Consider the following 10235-nt stretch of genomic DNA (forward strand, 5'->3'; position numbering starts at 1 on the left):
CTTAAGATATTTTGTTCCCCCATCCTAACTTTGGCAAAAGAGCAAATGTTTTCAAACTTGCAGGATTTCTTATTTATCATAAGGGGAATAAACACAGCAAAAGACTTGCAGGTAAATTAATTTGTTTCCWTTTTATAGAGGGCGAACACATTATTTCAGGCAGCTGAAATATCCATCTTCTCCTCTTCCCCTCCAATRCCTTTGTGAAATAAAAAGCACCTGTTTCCAAATTCTYAAAAAATATTATGTGTGATACCATACTAGACATTTCCTTAATCCAGTAATGTCATATTTTACATTACAACGGGATTTACCAAAACGTTTACACTCTGATCTTTTCAGGAAGTCTTTATTTTTTTGCCCTGCTATCGGCCAGCTTCCCTCCTCCTCCTTTATGAGAAATGAAAAATTATAAATGCACACAACGTGTTGGAAACCTGTGTTTGTTGACTGACTTTTATTTGTCAGGCTTACGAGACAAAAGCTGAAAAAAGATCGATTCACTTCGCGTTTAAAATAACACAAAACAGCGTAAAAAGACCTCCACACAAGACCTCGTTTATTTATGTATGTATTTTTATTTTGATAGCTGCCGATTAAACTGAAAGTAACAACAGTGACGTGATTATATGAGTAGTTTTACCGAGAAATCGATCAGAAGCGCCGTGAATATGGTCAGATCCGCCGGATCCACTTCTCTGGCTGCTATGCGCGCTCCCGACACAGGGGGAACAGATTTTCTCAGGGGAACAGAATTTCTCACAAGACCTCGACAGATCGTGCAGTGACGACACTGCCGACATAGAAATGAAGACATAGATGTCGCCTCTAACACTGAAAGCGTACGACAGTATCGCTCCCTTCGTGTCAGGTGGACAGCTCCCCGCGGTCCGGACCAATGCAGCTAAAGACCGACAAAATCCAGATGTCAGCTTTTTTTGAGCTGCTTCCTGGAGTTGTATTGTAAGAAAATAAAACAATTTTCTTATTAAAATTTTCGTATTGAAATTGTTTTAATTTCAATACGACCTTCCAGTTGACACGTTGTTTCTTCCGCTTTTATAATTTAAATATTTTTATTTAACAGCCTTTTTGATCCATCATGTGTTACAGCAACACTCCGGATTCCAGAGTCAGATTAAATTAACAGGTAAAAAAAACCCGGCAGTCGTCGAGGCAACATCTATGTATCCATATCTACGTTTTTGCTGCTAACGACAGAAGCTAAACCCTTAGTTCTCTGCGAGACGGTCAGAAGCAGTAGCCGGTCACCGGCTTTTGGCTGGAGGAAGGGAGGCAAGTTGAAAAGAGCACCATTCAAAACGAGAGAAAAGAAAATGGACAGGGCAGTCAGTCTTCCTAGCCAACCAGAAAAGGTCACCACAGGTAACACCTTTACTCACTAGTGCGAAAGATGAAGAAAACGTTTATTCTGCGCCGAATCAAAAAAGAAGAAGAAGAAGAAAAAAACCATGTGACCAGATATCGATCTGCGTCGTCATATAATTTCTGTGTTATATTTGGTCGGAGATAGTTGCTAATGTTATTTTTTGGTGTAGCGAAACTGTCAGTAGGTATTACATGAGCGTAAACCAGTGACAGAGTGGTTACACAAGCAAGCTCTGACTGCACAATATGTCCACTCGGAACCCTAAACTTATGAAGTTATTAGGGTTCCGAGCCCGCAGAAGCTGACGGGCGGCCACTGCAAGGAACCCATGATCATTGCTTGCAGTTGTAGTAACAAAATTACATTTTATTTGGTCAAATACTACACCGTAGGGATGTTTTAATTGCTAAATCCTGTTTAACTAATATAGTTATTGATCCCAGTATCAAACAATGTTATTTAAAGAATAAGAACACTGAAGCGAACACGTTGCTTGATAATATGAGTTAAGAATTGATTATCTCTGTAGATGTCATCTTTGCGTTATGTTGCTTGGTCTTATTCCTTGACGTTCAGTCACATTACATTATGTCCAATTCAAATATTTATTTTTTCTATGTATTTTTCTACGATTAGAACCATAACTGGTTCTATGTGAACCAATTCACTTGCAAAAAATAAATCATAAAATCAGGGGTTACCAGGACTCTGTGACAGTCCTGATGTGACCTTGCTATGTGTGTTGTAGTGAACCTGGTTGAGACCAGCACAGCCCCCAGTGGAATGGAACTGGTCAGCTCCTATCAGACCAACAGAGTGGGAGACCCCATGGACCTGGTAGCCCTTGCGGAGCAAGTGCAGAAGGTGAAGTGTTTCGTCAAGTTGTCTTAGCTCACAATAACAATTTTTAACTCCTGAAGTGACGTGGGTGTTTCTCAGGGGGACGACTTTATTAAAGCCAACGCTTGCAACAAACTGACAGTAATCGCTGACCAGATCAGGTACCTGCAGGAGCAGGCCAAAAAGGTATGACCGTCAATTCATAAAATAGCTGGGTTTATGTTCAGACGGGTCACATTCGCGTGGCATTGATCGCTGATTGACTATCGCAGGTTTTAGAAGAAGCAAAGAGAGATGCTGACCTCCACCATGCTGCCTGTAATATTGTAAAAAAGCCAGGCAACATGTACTACTTGTACCAGCGGCCATCTGGACAGAAATACTTCTCCATCATTTCACCTAAGGTTGGTTCCATGAAACGTAAGCTTCGAGTTATGTCACCTCCACTCATTATGTGTATTATCTAATGCACCCGGAGGGGGAGTCTGTAGGGAGCTCATATGAATACCTAATATGACTCAGCAGTTCTGTGTGTGTGTGTGTGTGTGAGAGATGTCACAACAGTTGCAGTCCAAAATTTGAACTGTTGCCAGTGAGTTTTTTGTCCTTGTTATTTACCAGGAGAGTTCAGTATTGTTTTAACAGCTGCTTACATTTCACCCCCAGCTGTTGCCGACAAAGGATATGAAGTCATTGGTTCAGTTGTTGCTGAGCTACAGACGTGGCACCCCAATGCGTTTCCTCTAGAAGGAATTAGTAAATGCATAAGACATTGTGCAGGAATAAGTAACTCGGAGCGACAACCTTTGAGTAAAATTTGTCAGTGGACAAAATCTCACGTTCAATTGGCAGCTGAATTTTTATTAGGTTAGCATGACAGTATTTTGATAGTCATCTTGTTTTGTCTCTATCTGACTTACTTGTTTTCCGTTTTCCTTTGAAGGAGTGGGGACCAAGCTGCCCTCATCCGTTTCTTGGTGCATTCAAGCTTCAGCATGACATGTCCTGGACTCCTGTGGATGAGGTGGAAAAGAGGGACGCAGAGCTCGCCGCCATGAGCAAACTGCTCAGCCAGCAAACAGCCTTACCTCCATGTACGGGACCCAACTTCAGAGGTCTAGACGAATAAAATCTCGTTTAAACTGGACCAAAAATATGATTGGTATATACAGATACATGTCCAAGGCAGGGACTAAAAAAAAACTGCCATCAGTGAGTCACTGATTTGTCTTCAGCTGCCATAAATGCATAATGGCGTATTTTTAAAGAATGTGTGTTTTTCATTTTCTGGAAAATATCAAACCGGGACTCAGGAGAGTGTGTGCGTTTAACTTAAAACTGTTTGGAATGTTTTTACTGTGCTCGTATTTGACCAATCATTAACACAAGCCAATGATTTACATCGGACAGCCATACCTCTACAGCAGTCGGACATCAACGCGCTTTGGACACAGAGAAAAACTTCAGAGAATAGAAAAGTGTTTACATTTTCAACAGGTGCAGTTTGTAGGTCTATGTCTTTCTGGAATTCTGTTCGAAAAGTAAAACTCGTGTTACACACAATTTGTTACACACAGAGACATGCATTTCAAGTGTTTACTTTTCTTAATTTAATTTCTGGTATCAAGTTGACAAAAACCCCCAAACAAAGTTTTTCAAAACATTGAAATGTTGCATCAGGCTAATAAAACCAGATTTTCTTACAGAAGCATCTGCACTCAGCACTTGGTCAGGGCTCCTTTTGACTGAAATACTGCATCAATGCGCCGTGGCGTGGAGGCAGTCAGCCTGTGGTACTGCTGAGGTGTAATGGACCTTCTTCTCTGTTAGTTCTGGTTTGTCTTATTCTTTCCAAAAGCCAATAGATTTTCTGTGGGATTCAAGTTAGGCCAGTTTGTTAGTGTTAAAATGGTCATTAAATCAGCATTTGGTAAGTTCAGTAGTGTGAGCAGGTATCCAGTCCTGCTAGAAAATAAAATCGGCATCTCCATAAAGCTCGTCGGCAACAGGAAAAGACAGCGGTCTTCAGTAAACCCAGTGAACCAACACCGGCCCATGACATGGCAACCCAAATCACCTGTGAAAACTTAACACTGGACAAGAGCAGAGTGGAGTCTGTGCCTCTCCACTCTGGATCTTGATTTCCAAATGAAATACAAACTTTACTTTCATCCGTTTTGCGAGGTAAAGCTCTTTGAACTGCCCTGTTGCTGAAATGTGCTGTACAAATAAACCTGATTGATTGAAATTGATCTGAAAGGAAAACTTTGGACTACCAAACCAAAGTATAGTTCTTTTTCTCCAGGTCAGGTAAGACACATATGACTTTTGTCTCTGGCTCAGGACTGGTTCCATACAACGAACGTGTGTTGATCTGGAATCTGACTCCAGCTGCAGTCCACGCCTTCTCAGATTTTTCAAAGAGCTTTGCTTCGCAGTTCTCTTACAGCTGCAGTATATATATAAACTTTTTTAGGGCTGTCAACATTGATGGGTTAACGCAATCTGAAAATTTTAACATGTTATTACATAATGCAGATTAATCAACGCACCTAATTTGACCTGAGCCTAAATTTCAAATTCCCCCCATTTTTAAATTTGCATTTACAAAAAAAAGGTAGTCCTCTGAAGAGACATTACTTGTACGTACAAAATAAAAAGGAAATTAGAGAGCCGACTGACACCTCCAAAATGAACCAACTCATTACTACCATTTTTTTTTATTAATCATCTAATATTCTTGCATGTTGAGTTTAACATAAGGTTCCCCGTTTGGACCATAGGATTGTAAACTTTTTCATCTCTAAATGGTCTGAGAAGTTTAATCTTTCCATCTCATAGATGACATTAACACATTCTGTCCATATGCGTCTTCTTGTGGCTTGACTGTCGGCTAGTCCATCTCTGCGTTAAAAATACTTTGATTTAATGTAATTTATTTGGCACCAGTGGGGTTTGACAGTAATATGACAGGATGGCGGCAGAGAGGGAAGACATGCAGCAAAGGAACCGAGGATGGGAGTCGTACTCACGACGCCCCCGATGTAATTATTGTTCTTTTAGTTTGAACAGATCAGAGTATTTTATTATGGAGAATTAATCTAAACTTGACTTTCTGAATCAGCAAAGTAGGGGAACTTTTCAAACGTAGTCAAAAGAAGACAATAAATTTAACTTGATATATTTATGAAAAGATCATCAAAGTGCAATAGTATGATTTCAAATCAATTATCTGCTTTTTTACTCTACACTGAAAAATTTCCATGTTAAAATGATTATCTTCGGTATAAAAAAAAACAATGTGATCATGAGACAGAATTCTCTAGTGAAGAAGTGACTTTCAGCAGGTATGAGTTCATGTGAGGAAGCAGCCGATAGTCATCGGTGGCCATGTTGAAGTGCGCGGCGTCTTCCGTAGAGCTGATCTTAAGCAGGATGTGAGACTTCGGTGGGAGAAACAAGAGCGCCCTGAACTCGGCTGACTCCTCCAACGGGTCCGACACAAGGAAGGAGTGGAAGTGTTTCTCCACCAGAGCTTTCAGAGCGGCCTCCCCCAGCTGGCAGCAGAACAGACTGATACAAGACTCTCCCGTCTCACGGCTCATTTCATCCCACAGGCCCTCAAAGACGTCTCGTATGCTAGCGCTGCTCCAGGTTGGGGGTGCAGGCAGAGGCAGGAAGACCTGCTGGAATGTCACGTGGATGTCCGGCATAGCGGTGTGCCAGGTGAGCCCGTCCTTAGAGGTGAAGATGGCGCTCACGTGGATGGTGGTTGGGTACGGTCGTCTGGGCTTCAGTGTCAGCTGCACCACGGGCGGTGGTCCCTGTCTGAAGAGACAGGGGACGTTGATGTCCTGCAGCTCTTCGTAGTGATCGTCTGTGTGGCTGAAGTGGAGCTGGATGCTGAAAAGCTGCTCGAAGTGAGGATCATGGGGCTCCGTATGGGTCAGGTGGTACTTTAAAACAACAAGTGAAGCAAATCCAGACTTGCTGAGCTGAGTCCTGTAACATTCCAGTGTTTTGTAGTCATCCTCCTGATTCAGCTGAAGGTTTTCTGCCTCCTGATGTGGCCCAGGTAAAGCCTCAGACAGCTGAAATATGGGTTTCTCAGTCTGGTGGACAGTCAGGGTGTTTGTCAGCCCCTCGCTCTCCGCCATGACGCAAGACAGCGTTCGCTTCTTGACTTGACTGCCGCCCTCCGCGGCACTCTGCACCAGCACTGCGGACAGCTTCTCCCGGGACAACATGGTGAGCAGCGTGTAGTAGAGGCGGGCGTGGTCCCTGATGTCCGTGTCGCCATAGTGGAAGGCAAGATGCTGCAGAATGTCCGCCAAAGGAATAAGCATAGAGTCCAGATTGGGATGGAGGAGCACACGGCGGCAAACTCCCAGCAGACCATTTCCCAACCGCCAGTCGCCGCTGGTACACAGTGAGGAGGAAGTTTGGGTGACAATGGTGGACAGAAAGCCAAGGGAGCTGCGCTGACAGATTTCTTCTTCTTCTGCCACGCGAGCCAGCACCTTAAGGTGGCTGCTAAGGTCTTGTAGGCGGAGCTGGCCAAACGGGACCCTGGTTATCACTCTCTGGAGACCCTGCAGGAGCCCCACAAACCACTTGCACTCCGGGAACCTCTCTTGAGTCTGGTTGACCAGGTTGAGGATGTGTGGGGCCAGGCGGGTGTGTTGGAGGTAGAGATGACATAGCTGCTCGCTAAGGCAAGTTGCGTACCGCTCCACATGATGGAAGTAAAACAGGAAGAGGAAGGCAGCTCTGAAAAAGGTCACAACAATATCTCTGCTGCCTCCCCTGTCCACGATGTGCAAGAGCGCCGCAAGGTGGTCGTAGATGTAGGCCAGGCCCCGGCTCTCCTCGTCCCCCTCTTCCAGGAAGACCAGAGCCTGCAGGTTGAGCCGGCTCAGCAAGGTGGCGCTGTCATTAAACACCGAAGGCAGCAGGACCGAGGCCAGCCGTGGGGTCAGCAGCACAGGAGGGGCCTCGTCGCCGTCACCGCAGCTGATTGGACGGTTCTCTGGAAAGTGCAGGATGCAGTCCATGTAGAAGAGCTTCTCGGGTGAGCTCAGAAGCGGGTGCTGGGAGAGGACTACCAAGCGCTTCAGGAGGAAGGCTTCGTCTTCAGCGCTGAAGAGGCTGTCGGTGAAGCCACACTTCATCAGCAGGGTGATGTGGAGGAGGCAAACCTGACAGTGTCAACAGCAGAGGGAAAAACCTGGTCAGCAGTTTTAGGAAATCTTGGTGCTGCTAACTCAAAGTCATGCCATTTCAGACAAAACCAAAAATGATGCAAGTAGCTAAAACCATTCCAGCACTGGGCTCTAAAGGAATCTTGACGTACGGCTTAAACTGAAACTAATTTACAGTGCCTGGCAAACACACCAACAACCCAGCCTATTTTATATGACATGCCAACACAAAGTAGTGTAAAATTATAAGCTGGGAGGAAGCTTATTATTTCCTCCCAGCAGATTTGTCTTTTTAGCATTAAAAAGAAAAATCTGAAAGATTTAGCATCCCACTTTACTTTGAAAATAATCCCTGAACACAAACCTCGTTGGTTCCGAGCAGCCGCAGGAGCTGAGCTCGAAATACGGTTGGAGGGATCCCAGGAACCATGGTAACCACCTCGGTTAGTCTGTGGAAAAGTGCAGCCTGACACAAAGGCGTGAGGAGGTAGGACTCTTCTAATAGGGAGGAGAGGACAGACCGTAGCTCCTTACAGTCGGGTCCAGTGTGAAGGGTTGGCACTCTGCCCATTGGTCCTAGGATGAGGGACAACAGCATGGCTGCATCCTTGGTGTCCATGTGGACGGCTTCCTGGTCTGCCTCCCACACAACGGAGCCATTTCCTCCTAACAGAGCTTTAAGATGCGCAGCGCCTGCACCTGGTTGCTTAGTGAGCTGATAAACAGCATTTCTCAACACCAGGATCTGCAGCACCCCAAATGCCTGATGTAGCCTGGAGGTCTCCAGCTGCCGCAGCCCGGCCAGGAGCTCGAGGCGCTGGGAGAGAAGTCCGGGACAACTGGCCTCCATCTCGCGCAGGCAGTCACAGGCCGTTGCTCTGAGAAGGCGCTGTGTGCCATCGCCAGGGGGGTCGCTGGCGTCCTGAGCTATCCGAAGGAGCAAGTCGAGAAAGTCCAGCGAAGCTCGGGAGTGGCTGTTCACACAGGAGGAGCAGACGAGGACGCTGGTGAGGGCCACGAGGAGACGGCAGCGAAACTGGCTGAACCTGGATGGACACTGGGTGAACACCGACATCAGATCCAGGGCTGTCTCCTCGCCGGCAGATTCTGAGGAGCACAGCAGGGTCGGATATTCACAGAGGGGAGACAACAGGAGGACCTGGGTGGGATAAAGAACACAAGGGATCAGAAACTCTTATGAGAAACATCAATATACGATTAGGAGCAAGTCCAGGATAAGTGGAGACAGCACAGTTTTATTCCCAGACATCTCCCCATGGTCATTTTGAACCTTTGCAGAACATACAGTAAATCTCAAAGTAAGTAATCTCAAAGCCTGATAATGCAGCTTGTAAGACCACAATAAACCAATAAACGACCCAAGTCAATGGATTTCACAGGATCAATGTTAGCCCCGCCCACTGACTTCCTGCTGGTTAAATTATTTCATGACACTTACATGGGAGCCATGCAATAAATAAATACAGAGTAAAATACATTTTTAATGCATGTTTTCTTTAAAAATAACATTTTATTATTTAAATTATTTATTTAAAAAGATAAATTTATTTCATTTGATATTTAACTATTTAATTGCAAATTTCATGATATATTGAGTCACTCGATGTATTTAACTATTTGATGATACGTTTAATTATCTAGTGGCAAATTTAATGGGTTATTTTTAAAGAATTTTATAATTAATTAATTACTGGGAGACTTACACATTTTCATGGTTCATTTATTTATTTGCTTAATCTTGAAGCACAAGATTATGGATCAACAGTCATCCTGAAATCTTAACTTCTTCACTTCTAAATGATCATGTAAAAACTTATGGAAACTAAACGTCTAAATAAATCTAACACTGACACATCGTGCAGTCTCACTTTTCTTTTGACATTTGTCATCAACATCAATATGACTGCATGTGATCAGTTATAGCAGATGTTTGATTTTATACACATTGACTTTGTTGTCCTTAAGCCACTGTACATTTTTGGCAATAAACACAGTCAAAGTACCCATTACCTTTTGTTATTGCTCCAAAAATCTACAGGAAAATTATTGTATGTATGTAAAAGAAATAGTTTTGCCAAACATATTTTTTTATGATGCTTATGCTTCTCATTTTCTTTTCATTCCTGTTTTTTCGCCTGCAAGGGACCTTCTAGTATTCGGTAAGAAAGAGGCTGGCGTGACCGCAAAAACTTACGTCCACGTAATTGGCCTTTTTAGTGTTGAAGTCAAATTAGTCTAAGTTTGTGCTGTTCTAACCTTGACTCCGTAGCTGGCTCTGTCATCCCGCAGCTCTCGTAGCAGCTCTGACAGGAAAGTATCCGGGCTTGTTTCTGACAGGAAGCCACTTGGACTGCAGCAGAAAGCACCAATTCTCTCCGTCCAGCTTGTCGCCATTTTTGTTAATATAAGACTCTAATGCCTGCGTGTGTTTACGCCAGAAAATCCCTTCAAAGTCATCGTACCCGGGAATTTCTTTACAGTAAAGACAACCCCAAGAAAACCACTTAAATTTACGCCCTACGATTACTCTCGTGTTGAGTCACGTGCCTATTGAATATCCACAGCGCCCCCTGCAGTGTCGGATGAGGGACTTTTTAGTAGTGTACTTGTTTGTTTTATTAAATAGATAAAATAAATGTTACCAAATCAATCAATACATCATGAAATATGTTAAACCAATATACTCTGTATCGTTTCTTTTTTTAAATTAGCACCTAGAAACAGTAATTTATTTTGTAACTGTCATACCACAAGGAAATTTTGGACGGAATGTTTCAACTTAG

General features: G+C 43.7%; 2 protein-coding genes across 2 annotated transcripts; one reads left to right on the forward strand and one right to left on the reverse strand.

The window, feature by feature from the left end:
- The first annotated feature begins 1157 nt into the window (after positions 1-1157).
- On the forward strand, positions 1158-4482 carry lg5h1orf50 (linkage group 5 C1orf50 homolog). Its single transcript, XM_008410354.2, has 5 exons — positions 1158-1386; positions 2139-2254; positions 2330-2416; positions 2503-2634; positions 3174-4482. Exons 1-5 carry the CDS (start codon positions 1338-1340, stop codon positions 3357-3359), a joined length of 570 nt encoding a protein of 189 aa, XP_008408576.1. The 5' UTR covers positions 1158-1337; the 3' UTR covers positions 3360-4482.
- A 913-nt stretch (positions 4483-5395) lies between these two features.
- On the reverse strand, positions 5396-10008 carry ap5b1 (adaptor related protein complex 5 subunit beta 1). Its single transcript, XM_008410357.2, has 3 exons — positions 9709-10008; positions 7796-8590; positions 5396-7428 (listed from the first exon to the last, which is right to left on the reverse strand). Exons 1-3 carry the CDS (start codon positions 9844-9846, stop codon positions 5536-5538), a joined length of 2826 nt encoding a protein of 941 aa, XP_008408579.1. The 5' UTR covers positions 9847-10008; the 3' UTR covers positions 5396-5535.
- Positions 10009-10235: the final 227 nt, after the last annotated feature.

The sequence above is a fragment of the Poecilia reticulata genome, linkage group LG5, assembly GCF_000633615.1.
Source record: "Poecilia reticulata strain Guanapo linkage group LG5, Guppy_female_1.0+MT, whole genome shotgun sequence".
Classification (NCBI taxonomy): domain Eukaryota; kingdom Metazoa; phylum Chordata; class Actinopteri; order Cyprinodontiformes; family Poeciliidae; genus Poecilia; species Poecilia reticulata.